The sequence below is a fragment of the Peromyscus eremicus genome, chromosome 14 (genome assembly GCF_949786415.1).
Source record: "Peromyscus eremicus chromosome 14, PerEre_H2_v1, whole genome shotgun sequence".
Lineage (NCBI taxonomy): Eukaryota > Metazoa > Chordata > Mammalia > Rodentia > Cricetidae > Peromyscus > Peromyscus eremicus.
Window position 1 is genome coordinate 24,684,007 of NC_081430.1, and position 23,759 is coordinate 24,707,765.

The 23,759-nt window shown below is 41.0% G+C and overlaps 1 protein-coding gene and 1 pseudogene across 4 annotated transcripts in view; one reads left to right on the top strand and one right to left on the bottom strand.

Annotated features, from left to right (window-relative positions):
- Baz1a (bromodomain adjacent to zinc finger domain 1A) overlaps positions 1 to 23,759 on the bottom strand; it is an 85,474-nt gene that overhangs the window by 24,532 nt on the left and 37,183 nt on the right. For 2 of the 4 annotated variants that reach the window (XM_059279480.1, XM_059279479.1), the window contains exons 5-16: positions 18,619 to 18,706; positions 15,536 to 15,670; positions 13,009 to 13,108; positions 12,208 to 12,374; positions 11,447 to 11,542; positions 10,602 to 10,740; positions 9,253 to 9,399; positions 3,805 to 3,900; positions 3,459 to 3,683; positions 2,885 to 3,050; positions 2,573 to 2,680; positions 469 to 593 (exon numbers count right to left, since the gene is read on the bottom strand). In XM_059279480.1, the coding sequence (XP_059135463.1) occupies positions 469 to 593; positions 2,573 to 2,680; positions 2,885 to 3,050; positions 3,459 to 3,683; positions 3,805 to 3,900; positions 9,253 to 9,399; positions 10,602 to 10,740; positions 11,447 to 11,542; positions 12,208 to 12,374; positions 13,009 to 13,108; positions 15,536 to 15,670; positions 18,619 to 18,706 (1,592 nt within the window). The remainder of the gene's footprint in view (positions 1 to 468; positions 594 to 2,572; positions 2,681 to 2,884; positions 3,051 to 3,458; positions 3,684 to 3,804; positions 3,901 to 9,252; positions 9,400 to 10,601; positions 10,741 to 11,446; positions 11,543 to 12,207; positions 12,375 to 13,008; positions 13,109 to 15,535; positions 15,671 to 18,618; positions 18,707 to 23,759) is intronic. The other 2 variants (XM_059279482.1, XM_059279481.1) reach the window with 1 other exon arrangement.
- LOC131924535 (small ribosomal subunit protein uS19-like) lies at positions 21,736 to 22,247 on the top strand (annotated as a pseudogene).

Here is a 23,759-nt window from a genome sequence, read left to right on the forward strand (position 1 = left end):
TAACATTTGAAGTTAGGAAACACTGATCTATGATAGGCATAGTGGTTCAATCCCAGCACTTGGCAGGTAGAGGCAGGTGAATCTCTGAGTCTGAGGCCAGCCTGAGGCAAGTTCCAGGATGACCAGGACTATACAGAGAAACCTTGACTAGGGGGAAAAAAAAAGAAAAAAAAGAAAAGAAAGTTTCATGCAAGTCTGCGCTATACTATATAGTGAGACCCTGTCTTGATGAAGATACAGCAATGTTTTTTGCAACATCATTTTATAACAAATTGGTCATTTCTACAACATCATGAGCTGTAAGGCAGATGTTTAAGATACCACACAGATATTCATGTAGCATGTACCTAAATCTCACTCAGAGATAGAAGCCTGAAAATCAGGTCAGTTCTGGCTACATAATTTATGGCTGGCCTGAATATAGCTGAATCAAGACAATCCTGCCGTAAATGATCTGACCGATGATACCTCTTCTGCTCCTTTTCTGGGACCCGGGGTCATCCTCATCCTCAGTAACCACATCAGGGTCCAGGTCTTTCCGCTCTGTTTCTTTGCTCTCAGTACTTGTGTCAAAATCTTCCCGTCCTTCCTCCCTGAAAGGAAGAGGAAGGAGCTTAAAATCTTGAGAAAGGACAGGAAGAGTGACTCAAGATATGGACGAGGAAAAAACGACAGTTAAACCATGCTTGGCCCTAGAGCAGTGGGAAAAGTGAAGATCTGCATTTATATACTTCATGTCTATGTGTTTTGCCTGCATGTATGTATGTGCCCGTGTATGTGTTTTGCCTGCGTGTGTACATGTGCACCATGTATGCTCCTGGTGCCTGTGGAGGCCAGAGGAGGGCTTGGATCCCAGGCACTGGAGTTACAGACGGTACTGAGTACCAGGTGCTGCTGAGACAATTCTCCAGAGTGAGTTTAGAGACGGGAAAGGTGACTCGAGAGCGTGCTGACGGCGATCTGGCTGACAAAGTGGATGGTGTGGAAAGTCCCTTTATGCTCAGGGGCTGGCTAGGTGGTCATCATGGCTCCAAGCAGGGAAATAGAGAGACAAACACCAGGGGAAGCAGCACCACACTTCAGATACAGTGAGTGGGCGGAATGAACATAACCTGTTGTGACTCCATAATGCTGCTTTAGAGTGAATCCCACCATTTAAACTGGGCACAGTGGTGCATAACTAGGGCTATGAAGAAAGATCAGTTTAAAAAAAACCAAAATAAATAATCTTTTTTTATAAAAAAGAAAAATCATCATCTCAAAGCAACTTAGTGATGTTTTTAGCACATTTACAAGATTGCCTGTGGTGGTGTGAACAAGAATGGCCCCCATAGGCTCACATATTTCAATGTCTAGTCCCTAGTCCGAGACTGTTGAGGGAAAGATCAGGAGGTGTGGCACTGTGGGTAGGCTTCTAGGTTTCAAAAGAGCAGCCTAGTCGGTCTTTCTCTCAGCTACTGTTCGAGCACCGTGCCTGCCTGCTGCCCGCCATGATGATGAGGGTTAATCCTTGGAAACTGGAAGCTTCAACACTTGCTTTTCTAAGAGTTACCTTGGTCATGGCGTCTCCTCATAGCAACAGAATAGTGATTAAGACACCATGCAATCACCAACACTAATTCTATAGTATTTTAATTATTCTGACAGAAAAACCTCATATTCATTAACAGCCATTTCCCATTCTTTTCCCCACTGTCCCCAGCACTATATACTTATTTTCTACCTTATTTAGCACAAATGTTTTCAAAGTTCATCTGTATTGTAGTAGATAACAGAACTGCCTTTTCTGTTTATGGCTAGGTAATATTCTATGGAGATATAGATGTGGACTTCTTTGTTTACACTTTTAGCACATGATAAACGCTACCTTATTACTTTTTACAATCTACCAATACTGTTAGGAATAGGTGTGGTGGCATATGCCTATAATCTTAACACTTGGGAAGCAGAGGCAGGGGATTCATGTTTGAGGCTATCTTGGTATTTACCAAGGATGGCAGAAATCAACCTTTGAATCTAATCCCCATTCCTCTGTAAGGCTCAGGACTGTGAAATAGTGTGTACCTATGTTGCTGGTGGCTGTGGAGGGGAGAAAGAAATGAATCATTTAGGTAAGAAATATAACTGCTTAAAAACGACCCACTGAAACCTTTCTAGAAAGTTATCATTTATAACATTAATTAAAGAGAAAAGGTGCCAGGTGGTGGTGGTGCACGTCTTTCTCAGCACTCAAGAGGGAGAGGCAGGCGGATCTGAGTTTTATGCCAGCCTGGTCTACAGAGTGAGTTCTAGGACAGCCAGGGCTACACAGAGAAACCCTGTCTTGAAAAATAAAATAAAATAAAAAAAAGGAGACAAAATGAGTTCTTATATTCTCAAAAATTAGGCTAAAAATTAACCCATGTATACTTGATAAGAGTCTATACATAAATTTCGTAAGCTTTTTAATATAATTATAGAAAATTAATTTTCTAAACTCTGAAAGCACTTCAGTGTTTCAGGTGTCTGGTTTATTTATTCTTTATGTATCTAAGTAAACAAAGCCATAGGAAGCAGTGAACTGCAGCCATACCCGAGGTCTGCTGCTGACCTCCGCTGCTCCCCTTCCTTCAGCTTCTCTTGTTTCTCTTTCATTTTCTGTTCTTGTTCCTTGAGTTTCTCTTCCTTCCGTCTACGGATTCTGAAAGTCAAACAAAAGGTACAGTCCACCCGACAAAGACACTTTTCACAAAGCATCGCGTCTTTACAGACAGTGCTCCCAATGCTATTTCAAACCATGCTGGGGAATCCACCCCCAGGCTCTGGAGAAACACCCCACATCAGCACAAGCCGGGGCTGTGCCCCCACACAAGAGCGCCAGTGAGAGCGAGCGAGCACTGCTTACCGAGCGGCCGCCGCTTCTCGTTCTTTGCGGTGTTGTTCCGCCTTGAGCTCTCGGAACTCCTGCTTGGCCTGTCGTAATACATCAACGTAATCTTCAATGAAATCCCTAGTAGAAACTAGGGTCAGGAGCTTCCCACAGAGAGCATGAAGAATCTTCATCTTTTCTCCTGCCAAAATGGATAATTTCTATGTTATCAATGAGAAAAAAGGGGAACAGCATTTGACAGTTTTTAATTTGTAACTCAATGACAAGATGCCTAGTAAAGAACAAGGAGTAGCAGATGTGGGGGCACATTTGTTTAACGCCAGCATCTGGGAGGCAGAGACAGGCACATCTTTATGAGTTCAAAGCCAGCTTGGTCTACCATAGTGAGTTCCATGACATCCAGAGCTACAAGTGAGATCCTGCCTCCAAATGATACAAACCAAATCAACCAAATGATCCTAACAATAAAATGGACTTTTCTTTAATGACCGATTTATCCTCTGGGGTTTCTTGTTGGCTTGTTAGTTTTCTGGATAAAAGACATGGGCAAGAAGGAAGCAGATTAGAAAAAATTCCAACTTGTGTTTACCTGGTGTCAAATCATACACGGAAGTGCTGGACAGTTTTTTCAACAGACTGGGATTGCTCAATCGAAGCTCCATGCAGGCGTCATCTGTGGCATCGAACCCTCCTCGTTTCTGATACCGGTACTTTGCATTTGCTGATGTCACATCAGCACCTGAAGCTAAGATGTGCAGTCTGAGGATTTCAGAAAGAGTGCAGCTATCAAGATCCAAGCTTTTCAAACTGCAGCCTATATTGTTAAAGATAAAACAGTCATTTAGAAAACAAACAGTGAATACTCAGCAATGTAAATGTACCTTAATAAATTAAAATAAAATGCCAAACCAAAAACCCCAAAAGCCCACACATACCCTGGTGTAACTGTGGCCATGCAGCGGCCAAAGACGCCACTGCAGAAAGTGCAGATTTTGTGGGGTCTGCATCTTCATCCAAAGCCTCTGATAAATCTTTAAGGAAATAAATATTATTCTAGTGCAAGAATATTTGGGAAGAATGCCCTTTTAAAACGATGAAAGAAACACACACAGCTTAACATCCAGGGACCTCAGAAGCACCAAGTCCCAGCACAGCATCATTCACATTCTCTTGGTCTCCACCTACAGCAACAGATCCTGGAACAGAGACTGTATACTAACATTTCCTTATAGAGCACACAGAAGAACATTTCCAAATTACGAACAAGATGCACTTACATACTCCAAAAATGGCAAAATGTATTTTAGAATTAAAAGAAATCACTCTTTCAATGTAACTTTAGAAAGTCTACTTGGAAAGTTGAGTAAAGATATACAATCTTATAAACATCTTAAGATTGAATCATAACAAAGCATAGGTTGTAACCATCACAAAGTAGGCCTAGAAAAAAATTGCCAAAAGAACTTTAAAAGCCAGCACTGCTATCAATTTTCATCCTTTTCATTAACATTTCCTTACTTTCAATCTGAGAAATATGGGAAAGATCTCCCTGTATTTCCTAAAAGAATTGCTTTAGCCCTGAAAACTACTACAGTTACAGTAGAACCAAACTGCAAATCTACTGGTGCAAATATATAAGCATCATATAAACGATTCTTCCCAATTATAATACACAGAGAAAAAAATCTGAAGTGCCAACTGTACCCTTCATGCTTGCCAGAAACAAGACCAAATAAACCAGCTTGCCTGCGGCTCCAGAGCAGTGTTTTAAGGTATTCTAAGCAGCAGGCCACATTCTGGCTTTAGCACTGCTAAAATACATCCTCTAGACAGCTCAGTTCATCTGAACTTTATTTTTCTTAAAGGGTTGAGTCTAGAAGAAGTTCTTAAGTGAGAAGCTCAACACAAGAGAATCCTTTGTTAAAGGGATGTAAGGAGGTGAGAATTGTGCCCTCCATCTTGTCACTCCTGCACGCCCACCAGGACTCCAGCTGGTCTGCTTCTATGCTTCTACAATGCTCTAACATGTGATTCACGGAGCAACATTTCCAGTTGACTAAATGAACCTCAGAGAATAAAAAGTGGCCAACATTTCCTAGGAAAAGGCAGCCCTGGGGTCAAGTCTGATCACAATTACTGATGTTAAGATACAAAGCATAAATAGGACCACACAGAAGTTCCTGATTAAATTTAGTGCAAATGCTGAAGTCACACCTACCAGACCTAACCCAAATATATTTTTCCTACCAGAGAAATACAAGACCTAAAACTTCACATTTTTCAATTTATATATAAAGTCACAACAAATTTAACACTAATAGGCACTATGATTACCCACACTTCCCGAAAGAGACACACAAGTGTGCTAGATCTCTTTCTCAGTAGACATTATCATGTTCAATCTCTACCATCTAGAGGAAATCATCATTTCAGAACAAAGGCTACCGAAGCCTTAAGAAATGAACCATTGCCCGGCAGTGGTGGTGCACGCCTTTAATCCCAGGACTCCAGAGGCAGAGCCAGGCAGATCTCTGTGAGTTCAAGGCCAGCCTGGTGGTCTATAGAATGAGAGCCAGGACAGGCACCAAAACTACTCAGAGAAACCCTGTCTCAGGGGGAAAAAAAAAAAAGAAGAAATGAACCATTAACAGAATGACTGTTTTATGTATTACATAAAATATGACATGTTAAAATATGTATTTACACTTAAAAAAGAGGTACATGGGTGTGTGCACCTTAGTGCACATCTGTGTACCACGTATGTACAAGTGCTGAAGGAAGCCAGAAGAGGGTGTCAGATCCCCGGAACTGGAGTTACAGACAGTTGTTAGCCTCTGTGGGTACTGTAACTCAGACTAGGGTCCTCTGCAAGAGCAGCCAGTGCTCTTAGCTGCTGAGACATCTCTCCAACTCAAGATGTGCATTCTTAAACTGCATTATCTACCACACGGCACTCTAGAGAACTCCAGGTACCTCTTTAGAATTTGTTCAGCATCACCTGGCTGAACTGTAGCCAGCATAACTGTATGAAGCAGTTATATTTATTAGATTTGGGGGAGTGGGGTTAGGACAGGGTCTCTCTATAGTCCTAGCACTGAGCTCTGTAGACCAGGCTGGTCTCAAACGCAGAGATCCTCCTGTCTCTGCCTCCCAAGTGCTGGGATTAAAAGTTTACACCACCATACCTAGCTTTACTTTTTTTGAAAAGATTTATTATGTACACAGTGTTCTGTCTGCATGTTTGCCTGCATACCAGAAGAGAGCTCCAGATCTCATTCTAGATAGTTGTCAGCCACCATGTGGTTGCTGGGAATTGAATTCGGGACCTCTGGAAGAGCAGTCAATGTTCTTAACCTCTGAGCCATCTCTACAGCCCCTTACTAGATCACTTAATTGTGTATACAAAGAGGTACACACAATTCCAACACTCAGTAATGATATCCCCACAACTTTTCTATTTAATGAGGATGCTCTTGCCCTTCAAAGAATTTTAAGCTTGTGGTATAAAACTAAAGACAGGAAACTGGTTATGGTAGAACATGATTGTGATCCCAGCACTTAGAAAGTAGAGGTAGGAAGCAGGAGGCAAAAGTTCAAGGTCAACCTCAGCTACAAAGCAAGTTCAAGGCTCAAAACAGCAGCAACAAAAAACTAAAGGCAGCAATATAGGACCTGATAAGGTTAGTACAAGATTTTAAAAACTGACAAAACTTCTAAGATTTGATATAAAAACAGAGATCCCAAGGATTAATGAAATTAGATATGGGAAACACTAAGAAGACAAATAATTAGCTTTCTAACTTTGTTACCTCTTAAGATAATATAATATAGTCATTGTGGGGTTACAGATCAGATTGCCTAAACTTGTGATCCATCACATCCTTATTAGCCATGTTTCTTTTAGCTTTATCTCTGTTTCTTTGCATGGGAAATGAAAAAGATCATCTTCCTCATTTGGGTGATATGCTTTACATATCACCCACTGTCTCTGATAGGCAGTAAATAACCTTATTGAATTTGAGTTTTCTCACCACTACAAAAATCTTATTTTTTCTCCCCAATTTCGTGTTCATTAGAAACTACAGGAAATACCTTCGTAGTAAGGCCAGTTAAGTGGAAGTTAAAAAAAAATCTCACTGCTTTCAGGAAGACTGTAGAAACCTTTTCTGTTATTGATATGGGAGAGGAGAAAAGTGTTTCCTGGGTAGTTGTCATCACTGAACCATATATAATTTAACTAGTAATAACAGCAAAGGGGAAGGGGGGAAATGCTATGCTTTGTTTTCCAGTTTCCAACATTTAGAATTTCAAATGGAACCTCTATTTTGTATCGAGCATTTACCCGGAGTTGGACTCTGTATTTCTGTATCTGAGATTGTTCTGTATAGAAAAGAGCTGTAGAAAGTATACACCAGGGGCTGCAGAGGTGGCTCAGCAGTTCACAGTACCAGCTGCTCTTCCAGAGGACGCCGGTTCAATTCCCAGCACCCGCATGGCAGCTCCAACTGTGTAACTCCAGTTCCGGGGAGCCGACACCCACGGCACAACACCAATGCACATTAAATGAAAACAAATAAAACAAATTAACCTATTTCCTCCTCCCTCTTGTCCATCCTTCATATTATAAAAAAAAAAAAAAAAGAAAAGAAAAAGTAAGTATAGACCAAGCAAATCCTGAATAGAAAAATCGGCAACCCAAAGACCAGAAGCTTCTACTTTTCCCTTTGCATTCATTAACTGACTTTTCACACCATTTCCTTTTCATTCTACTTTCTTTCTGAAAAAATCATTTTCCTTATTATTACACTTGTGTGTGCATGTGTAAGAGTTTACATGTGTAAGAGTGCAAGTATACATGCAGAGGTCAGAGGACAACGTCTTTGGATGTCGGTTCTGTTTACACAGAGGTTCTAGGGATCCAACCCTGGTCATCAGGCCTGCACAGAAAGTGTTTTTATCTGCTAAACTATCTTGCTGGACCCACTTTTCTTTTTGGACTAGAACTTCCAAACTGGCAAAACCTCATCTATCTTAAAAGCCGAACTAAGCACGGCTTTGTCTTGTGTCAAGGTCATAACTTCACCAATGACTCTAAGACATTACTGGCTAATACAACACAATGGCTATACGACTATGTTCATCTGACTGACTTCATCACCTTGTCATGTTGCTAAACCACCTTGACATGGAGCCTCTGGTGACTAGCCCTTGAACTGGAGAATACATTTCACTTCAACTCAGGCCATAGAGTCAGAAGGCAGGAGACAGCATTAGATCCATAACTATCAATATCTTACTAATCCAGGGACTAAGTACAGAACCCAAACTATCTAGGGCCAAAAAAAATACCAGACTGGAGGAAGTCCCATCTTTGTCCACTAACACTCTGCCATTGAGACACCTCCCAGGATGACTTCCTTAATAAGATTTTTACACACAGACTGAAGCATTATTTAATCAAGCTCCTAGTCCATAATCTCATGTGTGACAGAGTCCACAGAATATTATTCAGGAAGCCAAATCAATGTCTTACATATATAAATGTCAACATTTCCTCTGACTCTGGGAAGTAAAACGGTGAGCATGTTGTTTTGTTTGAGAAAAGTCTCACGCATCCCAGGCTGGCCTTGAACTCAGTGTATTGCCGAGGATGACCCTGCACTTCTGATCCTCCTGCCTCTGACTCCCAAGTGCTGGTATTATGGGTGTGCTTCCCCATGTCAGTTTTGAGGGGTGTTGGTGAACCCAGGGTGCTGTGATGCTAGGTGATCATACCCACACATACTGTTTAGAGGCAGTCTACTAAGAAAGTCAAAGGAAATGTATATCTGAGAATGGACATAGGCTAGACAGCTGGACCCAGTCCAGTGCTCAAAAGACTCCTGGCATATTTTTAGACGTTTTCTACAAGAAAGTTTTGCTGTGTTAACATACCATATACAGACCCTGGATATTTAAAAGCATAGAATTTAAAGAACAAAATTCCTAATTCGAATTATCAAGATAATAATTCTCCTCAAATGCTGTTGTAAAAAGTGTCAGATGTACAATAAAATCAGCAATAGTATTGTCGTTGACAGTAGGAATAAGAGTTTAAGTTTCCCCAACACAGGCCATCACAGATACCAGCCATCTAAATGACAAGGGGCAATGTAAGGAAACAAAAGGAAGACTACTCAGGGAGACTGTCACAAAGAGGTCACACCAATAATAAGTTTTTAAAGCAACTAATAATATGCTGTTAGAATAATATGACTTAGCACCAGAAAAACGGAAGGCCTCCATTTCCTAACTGCAAAAGAAAAGCTAGTTTGGAAATCATCATCAAATCCAGTTTTACTACAATGTGACTAGTTCAATCAGCAATGATGGTGAACTCTGACCTTTGGTGTCAGCATCAGTTATCTGCTCTTTGGCTACTTCCTCCTCTTCTTCAGCCATGGCCTGGAAGATTGCAGTCAGGAAGAAAAAAAGCAATTCACACAGTGGGCCTTCACTGTCATTTCCTACAAGAGCTTCCTCTAACACTTCTGCGAATAAAACGTTTAGAAGAGTTTAAAGTTCTGTCATGACTGAACACACAACTCCACTGGAAAATAAGAAACATTCACCCAACACCAGTGTGTGCAACTGTCCTCCTAGGGTCTCTTTATGAAGTGGATCCACCTACTGTCTGAACCAAAGTAAATAGGATTTCAACACAGTCAATGCGCTAAAGAACGTCAAATAGCCTTCCTGGACCAAGATAACATCTAAGTTTAAAGCCGAGGCACAACTTTAGCTACGTTTAAAAACACACTTTTAGACGGATGTGGAGATGCATGCCTCTTCCTAACACTTGGGGACAGAGGCAGGACTGCCACAGATGAGGGCAGACTGTTCTACCAGTCTACACAGCAAGTTCGGGGTCACGAGAGCTACACAGCAATACCCCGTCTCAAAAATCAAAATAAACCAACATAAATAAAACACAGAATTATTATCATTGTCCTACTGTTCCTGAGAGCTGTACGGGATGTTGTTTACCCAAGAGTGCACAGGAGAGGTGATTATCACCTTTGAATCCTATTATGTATACGTATCAAATGTCTCCTTTCTAATTTGTTTACCTAAAATGCTCTTGATTCCTAAGGCTTCATGCCTTAAACCTAGCCTATAAGGAGAAACTGAAAAATCTGAAAGCCCTGTTGGTCAATGTATTCTTATTAAAATAAGAATGTCAATGCAATTCTGTCTTGGAGGCTTTCTATATGCACTTTAAAAAAAAATTTATTGGATAAAAATTTTAAATTTGATTCAAATCCCTCCTTATATTAGATTCTTTTATCAATGTTTGGACAAAGCTTTTAAACACACAGGAAAATTAGTCATAAATTAGAAGCAGACATTGCTCACTCAGAAGTGGGGTCTCCTCGGCACCCCTTGAGTTCTAGGCAGTCTCTAACTGTTCTCATTGGTGCACGGTGGCAGAGGTAAGGATGTGCCAGCTCCAAGCCTAGCAACGTCTGTTTCCTAGTGGGAGGGCCATGAAGAGGCCTGAGGCATGTCCATACAGAAGGCATCTTAAACAACTAGTCAAGCCTCATATGATCCCAGTGTTGCACTATGACTGCGATCATACGGGAGATTCTCAAAGAGAAGCTATGTCCAACAACCCTAGGAACTGTGAGAGATGCTTGCTTTTAAAGCTCTGACTGTCTGTCACGCAGCAACAGGTAACTTGAGTACTTGCCTAAGGTTACTCCCTCTGGAAACTCATCTTGAAGATCAAAGAGTTCCCCAAAGGCATTCAGGAACTCCAAAACCATCAGTGCGTCACCAAAGATTTCAGGAGGTAGTCTGGTTTTCACTGGAGTTGGTTCTGGAAGCTCCTGTAAGGTGAAACAATCCATGGAATATGTGAACCAGGTGCAGGAAAGTTCAAGGAATACATATCCTAACATATTCTTTACCTAGTAAAACCGTCCTATGTGCATTAGTGGCCCTCAGTGCTGGACGGTTACCATATTTACCTTAGGAACTTAGTTTTACTATCCCAGAGTCCATAGGAGCAAACTATGAGTAAAGGACATTTCCTTTATCGGAAAAAATAACTTTAGGCTGAAGTTTATTTCTGATAATCTCCTAGTAAAACCATCTTCCATCATTCTCAGATTCTGAAGACAAACTAACAATGGAACCCAGGGAAGCCAAGAAGGAACATCTGTACAAGTGGCTATTTCATTTCAGTGAAATACTAGGAAACCAACATTTCAGCTGAGTGTCTATTACAGGCTACAATCTCAGCATGAGAGTGATACAGACGGAGGGAGCTGCAGGCTGCCTGGACTACACAGTGTGACCCATCTCACTGAAGAAAGAAAAAAAAAAACAATCCACCAAAATTTTTTCTTGAGATAGGGTCTCAGTATGTAGATCAGGCTGGCCTCAAACTCGCAGAGATACATCCACCTGTCTCTGACTCCCAATTGCTGGATTAAATGCATGTGTCACCATGCCCAGCCCAACCAAACTTTTAGCAGCAAAGCCACATAGAACAAATTAAATACATCTGTGTCAAACACTGCACGTTCATACCTTAAGGTCATCACATTCCATATCTTCTCTGGGTTTACTCCACTGCTTTAAGTATTCCATATATTTTCGCTTCTCTTCACGTAATTTCTCTCTTTCCTAACAAGAAAGGTTAATAAAAATTATTACAAGAAATCTATTAGGGGCTGGAGAGATGGCTCAGAGGTTAAGAGCACTGACTGCTCTTCCAGAGGTCCTGAGTTCAATTCCCAGCAACCACATGGTGGCTCACAACCATCTGTAATGAGATCTGATGCCCTCTTCTGGTGTGCAGGCATACATGCTGTATACATAATAAATAAATAAATCTTTAAAAAAAAAAAAAAAAAAAAAAAAAAAAAAAAAGAAATCTATTAGTCAATGTCAACATCACCTGAGAACTGTTAACACTGAAGCTGGGAAGCTCAGCCAGTATAGTGCTTGCCCAATTATGGATCCTGAGTTGGATCCTCACGACCACATAAAACGAGTCTTGGTGGCATACACTTGAAATTCCAGTACCTGGAGGGTCATCCTTGGTTATATGAGACGCTGTCTCAAAAACAAACAAAAAAACCCTGGAACTGGAGTTACATATGGATGATTGTGAAGTGTAAAAGCACACAGGAATATGTTGAACCTTAAAATAGTCATTAAAATTTCTGAAGCAAAAGGAAGAAAAACTGATTTTTTATCAGGGGTCTATGCACAGATTTAGAAATGTGAATGCAAATTTGTATTCTATGTAAGAATTACTGCTAATGCATACTCAAGTGAATACCCACCTTTTCTCTTTCTATTTTAAGTCTCTCTTTCTCTTCCTTTTTCTTCAGTCGCTCTTCTTCTACAATTTTCTTCAATTCTTCTCTCTTTTTCTCTTTATCTTCCTTTTCTTTTTTTCTTGCTTCCAAAGCATCTGCTTTTTCTCGCTTTAGTTTAGCCTTTTCAAAAGCTGTGGGGAGGGTCAAATTTAAAACCATATACAGGCAAACAGATGTTCGGGTTTCTGGTTTGTTTGTTTTTCCAAATCTAGCAAGAGACCCTAAAATAATTTAGGTTAAATGAGATTGGCAGAGATTTACCAATTTTTGTGGAGCTGGTAGATACCGGATAAAACATTAAGCTACCCACACCCGAACAAACACACCCTGCTTTGAAAGCAAAGGCACTAGAACATGTACAAAGAACGACATCAAGTAATCCACTTTTAAGGTATGTATTCATCTAGAATTCTCATGTGAACAAGCTTCAGATGCACCATCAAGCTGGGAGGCAGTGTTGTAAAAGCTATATAACTCAAGATACAACAGCCTCCCACAGCTTCTAAATCCTGAAACCACTTCAGCTCATTCTAGCATTAAGCAGTCTACTAGGGAATAGGATATACTTTGAAGAGATGAGTAAGTTCCACTTAGAAAAAAAACAAAAAAGAAGGAAAGAAAAAGGCAAGTTATCTGGGGGCAGGGGACTTACACTTTAAATTAAAAAAATAGATATCTCATTCAGAAATATTCCTCACTGGGCCCAGAGAAATAAACATTCTTTCTTCACCTTAAACAGTGTTTGGAGAAAATGTTAAAACTCACCTAGTGCCTTCATTTCTTCTTGTTTCAAAAGCTTGTCTCTTTCTTTAGTGGCTTTGCTCCGACACCCTACAATAGTCTGTTTACTAGCAATGCTGTCTTCCTAAAGAATAAGCCAAGAAACAAGTGGTAAATCACAAACTATATAAATTGATGGTCTGCCAAGTTTGCCTAGTAAGGGCAAAAAAAAAAAAAGAATATCAAAAGCCCTTACCAGGACTTGCGGGTGTATCTCAGTGGTAGAGTACCTGCCTAGCACATAAAGCATCCCAAAGCCCTGGGTTCAAATGCCCAGCATGGCAAAAAAAACAACAAAACTCACACCAATTATACCTTCCCCCGCCTCCCAGACAGGGTTTCTCTGTGTAACAGCCCTGACTGTCCTGGAACTCACTTTGTAGATCAGGCTGGCCTCAAATTCACAGAGATCCGGCTACTTCTACCTCCTGAGTGCTGGGATTAAATGTGTGTACTGCCAGCACCTGGCCAATTATACCTTTTTAAAATACTAGAATGAGTTCTGCTTTTACTATAAATATTTAACAATTCTAATCATAGTAATATGTAGAACATGAGTCGATAAATATCCAACACTGTGTAATATATCAAGAGCCAAAAAAATTATACATTAGAAAAATCCTCAAGATTACTTTATAAACTAGATGATGTAAACATCAAATATGAAAGACACGTCAGAAGGATTTTTTGTGGTCAATATTAATCAATGCCAAATTTTTATTTTATTTTGGGGCAGGATTCTTGCTACATAGCTCCTTTGCTGGCCTGGAACTTTCTGTATAGGCCAGGCTAGCCTCAGACTTGCTGCAATCATCCTGCCTCTCCCTTGCACCACACTCAGCTCCTTAATATGCATTGATACTTCATACCATAACGTAGCAAAACATCACAATTCACTGCAATATCTGAGTACTCGCTATGGTCGACCAGTGCTAAATCACAGTGTTCAACAGGATAGACTTGGTCCCTTCCCTCATGGATAGTTTATAGGGAAGTCAGATCTTAAGGAGTAAACTATGAGAAAGGGTTTAACAGCTAAAGTGCAATATTCTAAGTAAATGCCTTCCAAATCTCAAAATGTGGCTAAATTCTAGTGGAAATTCCAAATAGCTGAGAAAGATAATTACAACTGGAGCAGAGCAGGGACATAAAAGTAATTATCTGGTCACTATGCCGGAGGTTATCTGGAAGAAGGAACAGCTTTCACCCACAACGACTGGACAAAGTACTCCAGAAAGGACAGGAGAACCCTCCGCTGAAGGCTTTCAGCAGGGACAAGGAAGATCTGTCCTATTTCGTCTTTTACAGCACAAGCAGCTCTGAGCTAACACTCAATACTCTTGAGCTAGTGTTAGAAGCATGGAAGCTCGTGGAAGCTCGTGGCAGCTCGCTGGTGAACCATCCAGCATTAGCAACAGGAAAGAACAGACCAGCACGGGCAGAAGGAGGGAAGGAAGACAGTCCAGGGTCAGGAGAAGCCAAGTATGTTTCTTCCAGCTCTGAGAACTAACTGCACACAGTATTAGTTTGCCCACTTCCAGACACTTTCAGAGTGTCTCAAGTTAGGGAATGACCATGACCAGAGGAAGGAAAATTCTTTACTGCTTAAAGAAATAAAGGCAATTGGGAAGCAAGCACAGAACTGACACATTTTTCATCTCACACTGCCCTTCTTTCCACTCTAAAAGAAGACTGACCTCGCATTCTGTCTCATTACATACCGAGTCAGCAGTAAACTGCTGTGTGCTTGGATCTAGGCCACCACTTCTGGTTTAAAGCCTATTTTCAGTAACTACATAAACAAACTGATATTATTATAGAACGAATATTAGAACCATTTGATTGACAAAGTGCAGCCTCAAGGATACTCATTCCGCCTCGCTGCTATTTCACTCTGTATATTTACAGATCTACTACGCTCCAAGAACTACCAACACTCTGCAATGAATGCTCTGAGTCTCTTATAGCTGTGTGTGTGCCTGGAGAACCCTGCCCACCCTTGTGCCTTATGCTGAGCGTCTTAGCCACTGTTCCAGGCAGGAAACATGGAGCATGCAGGTACTCTGGAAGAGTAGCCAAGAGCCTCGTCCAGATCCATAGGCACAGACACAGACATGGGCTTGGCCGGGGCTTTGGAAACCTTAGTCACCACTCCCTGACGAGAAAGCATTCAAATATATGAGCCTAGAGGGGCCATTCTTCAAACCCCATACTGAGAACTAACCAGAAGGGCTCTGAATAAAAATCATCCTATTTGTTTTTCCCTAGTAATGGCCTGTCCGCTTGTAACTACCTTGCTATGACATCTGTCTCCTGAGAACGTTTAATCCATGCCGAAAACTTCATAAATTTTAATGCTGAGCAGCTGTCAAGGGAGCATGCATTCAAATTTTCTTATATGAACAAAACAGTTATTTTTATGGGTATAGGTGTAACAGGAATCAAACATGTCCTTGATTGTAAATGGTGCTTTATTAACAGCTAAAGGGTAGTTTAGCCTTTTCATACCTACCTGACCAAGAGATAATCGTTTGGGAGGTCTTCCTCTCCGTCTGTTAGCAGGACTGAAGATAAATGTTGGTGGATCATCAGGGAAGAAATAAGAAAAATCTTGCTCTGCTATGTTGTATGTTGAAAGAGATGACGCCTTCATTAAAAACACACAAGGTACAGCGACAACACATTAGTGGTGGACTGAAAACAGTATTGTTCAAATGTCGTACGACCACTATTCATGCTGTTGAAGACTAAGCCATTAGGCAGGTGTTTATGTGATCCTTTTCTACTTTAAATAATCCACCAGCAAGATAGCAGAAAGGAAACTTATTAAAAGTCTACCATGAACAGAGTATGACCCGCATTTGCAAGGTAGGACAAGAGGATCAGGAGCTCAAGGTCATTGTTGGCTGAGCAGAGGTTTAAGTCCGCTTACAAGAGACTCAGCCTAACAAAACCAAACAACCTTGCCACAAAATATCAACAATGTTTCTACAGATTTTTAAATACCAAAAGCTATTTCAATATAATCTGTTTTTTAGATTTATTTTATTTTTAATATTGGGGTATGTGTGTGTGCACCTATGAGGGCAGGTGTCCTCACTGGATCCCTGAGCTGGAGTTATGCGTAAGCAGTTATAAATACCCAATGTGGTGCTGGGAACCAAATTCAGGTCCTCTACAAGAGCAGCAATTGGTAATTAGCTCTTAACAAACAGTCTCTATAGACACTACTTATGTTTTGTTTTGATCAGTTTTGTCTAAGTTTTTCTCTTTATTTTTTTCCTATCCATCCATCCATCCATCCATCCATCCGAAATAGGGACTCACTACTAAGTAGCCTTGACTTGCTATTTAGACTAGGTTGGGTCTTGAATTCAGGCATCAGCCTGCCTCTGCTCCTGAGTGTTGGAATTACAGGTATGCACCATCATGCCTGGCTTTAAAATATTCAAGTCACACACTTGCCATTTAAAAATCCCTGTATTTTGTTTTTACTTAGCACATAATAATTGCACATTATTTATGAAACACAGTATGATGTTTCACTACTCCAATAAATGTCTTTCTCTTTTGTTTTATTTTTTTAGCCAGTCTCTGGGAAGCTCAGGTTAATCTCTCATGTGCTGTTCTGCCTCAGTCTCCTCAGTTGGATTACTGTCCCCTGGCTCACCAGTAAATCTTTCTCAACCATTTTCCAACTAGTGAACATTTGGATTCTTTTTTCGGGGCTGGACAGTGACTTAAATAATTTATATATTAAAGCAAGTTGGCCTCAATAAAAGCAGAAATACAAATTTTTATCAAATTTCAAATCAAAAAAATTAAGAAAATCTTACATAGTTGTTTGGTTCTAAGGTATTTGCCAAATTTCAGAATTACCTTTTACCTTCTATCTTAAAATTTGTTTAGAACAATGTTTAAGAGCATTTTTGACCCCAGACTTTTTGCTAATTTGGATTAATGGACAGATTATAATTTTTTTACCTCAAAGAAAAAGGCCATTCACAAAAATGTTTCAGAAAAGCAAAGCTACAAAAATGTCAATATTAATAAAACAGGAAGAGTTCTACTAAACAATTTCTGTTTTATTGGCAGAACACAAGTTCTAGCATCTAAAACCCTGTTGATTCTGACCCTGCTACTAAATCAGGACCCATTACATTTTTACGTTAGAGTCTACTGAGAGGATCATTAGTGATCCTACTAACTTTGGGTACACAGACTACCAGAGTACCAGAGTAGTTTCTTCTCACATACAGGATGATAATGCTTTATTGGAAATGCCTAGAGCCTAAGTATTTCAGATTCTTAAAGATATTTTTAATGTCTGCAAATATAAAACAAGGTATCTTGGGGAGGGGGTGTGAAACCTAAGTCTGAAAGTGAAATTCATTTACACAGGCTATTTTTTGTTTTAAGAAAGGGTATCAAGCCGGGCAGTGGTGGCCCACGCCTTTAATCCCAGCACTTGGGAGGCAGAGCCAGGCGGATCTCTGTGAGTCTGAGGCCAGCCTGGTTTACAGAGCAAGATCCAAGACAGGCACCAAAACAGGCACACAGAGAAACCTCTGGGATCTTCCTCTCTCTGCCTCCACCCCCAGACTGGGGTCATGGAAACATACTGCCACATCCTGGGTGCTGAAGTTCTGAACTCGGGATCTTTTTCTTTTTTGGTTTCTTGAGACAGTGTTTCTCTGTGTAGCCCTGGCTATCCTGGAACTCACTGAGATCCACATGCTGGGATAAAAGGCGTGCACCACCTCTACCCATGGCTCCCAGTTCTCAGCCCGCTTTACTCATATCACCCAGTTTCCCCTCCCCCCAGGCTTTTTTAAAAATATAGTCTCAATATGTCTCAGACTGGCTTCAAAATAATGATCTTTCTTCCTCTGTCTCAAGTGCTGGAATTACTGGCATATACCACCATGTTTTACTCTCTTTTTTTTTATGCTTCTTTATCTAATGTGATTTAAATAGTTCACATTAAAAATGAATTTTACTATTTTTGACTTTTTATTTAATGCACAATGGAAAGTCTCTAAAATCTTGACTTTCAGGGCTGAGGATGCAGTTCAGTTGCTAAATGCTTGCTTAGAATGCATGAAGCCCTCAATTCAATCCCCAGCTCCGCATATGATACATTCGATAATAATACAGCACTTAGGAGGAAGTCCAGCCTCAGACACACAAAACTTTCTTCTCCCTCTTAATGGCCATTAGGAAAATCTAACCTATCGGCTTAGCACTTGTTCTAGGGTGCCTTTGATTGGTTGTCTCACTTCAGCACTTATTGAGTATCATTCTAAATCCATCCACTCTCGGTTAACTCACGACACAACTTTCCAAGTTCTGTCTCGGTTGATCATTTATCTAATTAAAAAGTGGCAGGAACTGAGCCACCTAATAATTCTAAAAATAACACCCAATTCAACAAAAACACTGTTTAAAAGGTACTAAAAATTAGCTCTGCAGATAAAATGAGAGCGATTTTAGTCATCTTTGAAATATCATTTTGGCAATGTTACAAATTTATATAGCACTATACAATTGTTATTTTTATTTCTTCTCGATAAATAATTTCACTATTCTCCTTACCTTAATTTTAATGACTCCATCTTGTGGTTCACAGTGTTGTTTCAGAAAAAGCTTTAGTTTATCACGAGAAAATAGGTGTTTTCTCCGGCTGATGTTGGGGGAAAGAGGGTAGAATTAGTACTAATGATTTAGAACTCTGTAATCACTATAAATTTAAAACATGACTATTATCTTTGACCTTTATTGATTCTTTGTGGGTTTCACATTATCCACATCTTCCCGTCCCCTCACATCTGCCCTCAGTCCTTGCAACCTCCCCTCCGAAACAAAGCCAAATTTAAAAGAGAAACCAAAAACAAAAACTATACAAAGAAAAAAAAGAGAGAAGACTCTTGTCCCGGAAGCTACAGTGGCCCCTCGAGTCTCACAGTTCACCCTTTAGTCCATGTCTTTACTTCCTAGTTAAAGCATGACATTTAGCCGGAAAGGTCTCACACAGGGGAATAGTCATCCTCCAAAGGTGTTTAGTAGATCTTACTAGAGACTCTACACACAAAGGGATTCTTCTGCCAGAATCTAGAAAACCTGAGTGGATCAATTACAATTTTAATTTTCCTCAAAACCAACAGTAGCAGCAGTGGACCCAGCAAACACAACCCAAAGGAAACACACCCAGCACAACCACCCTGGGATGTGTAAAGTGTTGATCAAATCCAGTGCATGTCTTTCAAGCAAAAGTACAGTTTCTATCAATAAACCTATGGAGGCGTAAGGCAGTGCCCTCTGAGTCCTGTATTCCTTTCCTGTCTGCCCCGGGACTGCGGAGCACCTGGCAAACGGAAGGCAGTCACTGGCCGGTAATGCGCAAACTGATTCTGGAAGTTTGCACCGTCTGACAGGTAGCCAGTAGCCACGTATGGGTTCTTTTTAGAAACACATTAAAAAGTCAGTTCCTCATTTTCACTAGTTACATTTCAAGAGCTCAATAGCCATAAATGGCAATTAGCTACTGGTCGGAACATAGGACACTTTCATTAACAGGGGAAAGAGAAGTTGGGCTTCTCACTACTCCTCCAGTGGAGCCGGTCTCCTGCAGGAATACTACCGTCTTCAGTCAATGGGGGCTGGAGGCTGGAGGCTGGAGGGCCGGCTCCACAGTTTGGAGCACTTGTTGCCTTGCAGAGAACCTGGGCTCCCAGCACCCACATACTGTAACTCCAGTTCCAGGAGATCCCAAGCCCTCTCTGACCTCATGGGCACCACATACGCATGTAGCACACATATACATGTGCTGGCAAAACATTCATACACATAAAAAAAAAAAAATCCTAAAAAGCTTAAAAAAAAAAAACTTCAAGATACTGCTTTATTGTCAAGCATAGATTTCTCATCATGAAGAATATGAAAAAGAAGAAAATGAGCCAATGAGGGTGTAACCAAAGTCTAGTGGAATTATAAACTAGAAGCCAAAAAGTAAACAGAAAATGAACATTAAACAGGAAACAAAATTGTTACAGCCGTATTTAGAATGAAAGACAAGAGGAGAACTCAATTGTGAGTAAGGAAGTGTCTATTGTCTCCACTTCCCAGTCACTAACCTATACATGCCTGACTAGATCTCAGTACCTCAAAACATTCAATTCAATAAACAGGAAGGTGATAGTCCTGGATCATCTAGCAGGCATGTTCTACCTGTTGATATTGCTATACAAACACCAATAGCTAAAGTTCATCCCAGAGAACCACACAAGTGAGTTCTAAAACTAAATAAGTAATTAAAAAAAAAAAAAAAAAAACTCGTAACATTTAAGCAAGCTCATGATTTTGTGTTGGGCTAACTGCTGGGATGCACTGGCTGCATCCCAGTGGCCCACTGGCTACAGGCTGGTCACATCTGCTATAGATCTTCTTTTTTTTTTCTTTTTTTTTTTTTTTTTTTTGGTTTTTCGAGACAGGGTTTCTCTGTGTAGCTTTGCGCCTTTCCTGGAACTCACTTGGTAGTCCAGGCTGGCCTCGAACTCACAGAGATCCGCCTGGCTCTGCCTCCCGAGTGCTGGGATTAAAGGCGTGCGCCACCACCGCCCGGCCATCTGCTATAGATCTTAAACTAAGGGTTGGGCCTGCCAAACAGACCAATCACACACTTGGATGTAACTATAGATGAAATAGCTGGGCTGGTGACATGCTTCAGCAGACAATGGCCTGATGACCTAATTTTGATCCCTGGAATTCAATATGGCAGAAGAACTGTCTCCTCCCTACAAGAAAATGCTATTTCAAGCTGGATGTGGTGGCACATGTATTTAATTCCAACACTTGGAGGCAGAGTCAGGCGGATCTTTCTGAGTTTGAGGCCAGCCTGGTCTACAAAGGGAGTTCCAGAACAACCAGGGCGGTTCCACAGAGAAACAACCCTGTCTCACACCCCCACCACAAAAAAAAAAAAAAAAAAAAAAAGAAAGAAAAAAAAAAAAGAAAGAAAGAAAAGAAAGTGGTATCTCTGACACAGGACATGATCTAAGAAAAGTGACTTAAGAAATCACTTTTCTTAGATTTCCTGAGGTACGCATGGGGCAAAAGGAAATGAGAACAATTAAAAGTTGTTTTACAGCAAATATCAATTTATTGTCAGATGACTAAAAGCATTCTGAGAGTCAATAATAGGGACTCCAAACTATATCCATGTTACCTAAAGCCAGTGATTTTATATATTTAAGTATTTATTACTCCTCTTTCTTCAGATTGAAATCTTTCTGACTAGGGCTTCAGCAGAGCAGGAAATAATTTTAAAAATGATATATAGAATTGCATTAAAAATTTAAAAAGCTACATAACAAAGGAAACCATCAACACAGTAAAGAAGCACCTGCAGAATGGAAGAAACTCTTTGCAAATGATTTACCTGACTCTTAAGGAATTATCTACAAGACATGAAGAATTCAAAGAAGTAAACATCCTCACTGAGGATATAATTCAGCTGCTAAAGTGCTCACCACACACTTGCACACTTGTAATCTCGGTGCAGGAAGGTAGAGTCAGGAGGATCTCTGGGAGCTTGAGGCATAGCCAATCTAGATAATCGGTGAGGCAGGCCCTGGTGCCCAAGGGAAAGCCCATCTCAAAAAGCAAAATGGGGCAAACGTAAGCCAACGCTCCCTTTTCTGCGCAGCCACCAAGATGGCTGAAGTGGAGCCGAGGAAGAAGTGGACCTTCCCAAGTTCACCTACCGCGGCGTGGACCTGGACCAGCTTCTCCAGCACCTTTTTACTTCAATGAAAGTAATTTTGATAATAAAATAAATTTGATAAAAGTAATCCTTTATCAAAGCCCACACACAATGTCCTATGAGCGCTGATGCAGCTGTACAGCGTCCCATACAGGGACGCCTGACCGTGGCCAGCGGCTGAAGCAGCACTCGCTACTCAAGCCCCTAAGAATGGCCAAGGAGGAGGCTGGGCTCATGGAGAAGCCTGAGGTGGTGAAGACCCACTTGAGGACTTGATCATGCTGCCCGAGGTGGTAGGAAGCATGGTGGGCGTGAAGAACGGCAAGACCTTCAACCAGGTGGAAACCAAACCAGAGACGACGGGCCACAACCTGGTGGGCCACGACCTGGTGAGTTCTCCATTCCCTACAGGCCCATGAAACACAGCTGGCCTCGAATGGTGGTGCCCTCTCCGCCTACTTAATCCTCAAGTAGCTGTGGCCACGCCTTAAATCCCAGGACTCGGGAGGCAGAGGCAGGCGGATCTCTGTGAGTTCGAGGCCAGCCTGGGCTATAGAGTGAGTTCCAGGAAAGACACAAAGCTACATAGAAACCTCATCTCGAAAAACCAAAAAAAAAAAAAAAAAGCCAAATGGGGTAGGTGAGATCAGGTAAGGGCACTCAAAACCAACCATAACAACCCAAGTTTGATTCCCAGAACCAACACGGTAAAAGGAAAAGAACCCATTCCCTGACCCCCACACACCCAAGTGGCCTGGACCACACAGCGACCATTGCTGTTTGACAAAGTTCCAGCATTTCAACAGCCCACACACACTTCTCCAGCACCTTTTCACTTATATTTTTGATGATTCTCACTATTAATGCCTCCCTTTGGGAAATTTTGTGTGGGCTTTGATGAAAGATAATGTGTACAATGGTAGCCTCTCTAAACAAGTAATTCTTTGGGAAAAAAAAAATCCCCTCTACCATGAAACCAAGAATTCCACTGTTTCCTCCTAATTCATCAAGAACAGGGAAGTCAGAGATTTACTAGACACACTTGATCCCGAGGATGAAATGCCTACAATCCAGATCCAGAGCCTGAGGCCAGTAAGGGCAAGAGTTCAGTTAACAGAAGTCAGAATGGTACAGTATAATGGGAAAAGAGTAAGACATCAGGACCTTCCCTTTTGGGAGTAATGTTATGAGGAACATAGGCCCATATAGCAAGACTAAAAAATTGTAGTAGTGTCTGGCTCCAGAAGAAGTCCTTTTCCCAAGGTCAGGCATTTGGATAAGGGTCTCTATTCCCTTGGGGGTTGAGGAAGTTCCTGCTTGATAAAACAGTTATTCTTATCTCTGGCAAGAGGATTTGTGGCCCTTCATTAACATATGACCTATTGTCAAGGTCAAGGCTAGCTTCCTCAAGCCCTGATCTCAAGCCACACCCCAGCTCGCATGCCCCTTGTCTCCCTTTTAATCCTATGTGCAACTATGCAGTATAATCTCTTCTCAATTAAAAGCTGCTGGCAGCCATCCCCATTCACTCTTAGATCGTGTCTCCTCACCCTCCCACACACATCCTCTATGGGACTTGAGGCCCCCTGCCGAGGCAGGTCTTTGGCACCCTAGGGTTTTAGGTTATACACAGAGACAATAAAGAACTGCAGACAGCTGAGTAAAGCTGGGAGTGGGAGAGGCGGTCCTCCCCAGAGAAGAGCACACCAAGTAAGATATATGGACTCAACACAGTTATATTTAGGAATATGTGTACATACATATATGTATAGAATAAAAATTAATGGGAAAAAGAGACCATTAATTTGAAGGAGAGTGGAGAGGGATGTATGGGAGGTAAGTTTGGAGGGAGAAGAGGAAAAGAAGAAATGCTGTGATTATAATCTAAAAAGTAATAGAAGGCTCCTGAGGAATGATACCCCAAGTTGACTTCTGGCTTCCACATACACACAAGTACATACACCCACAACTACAC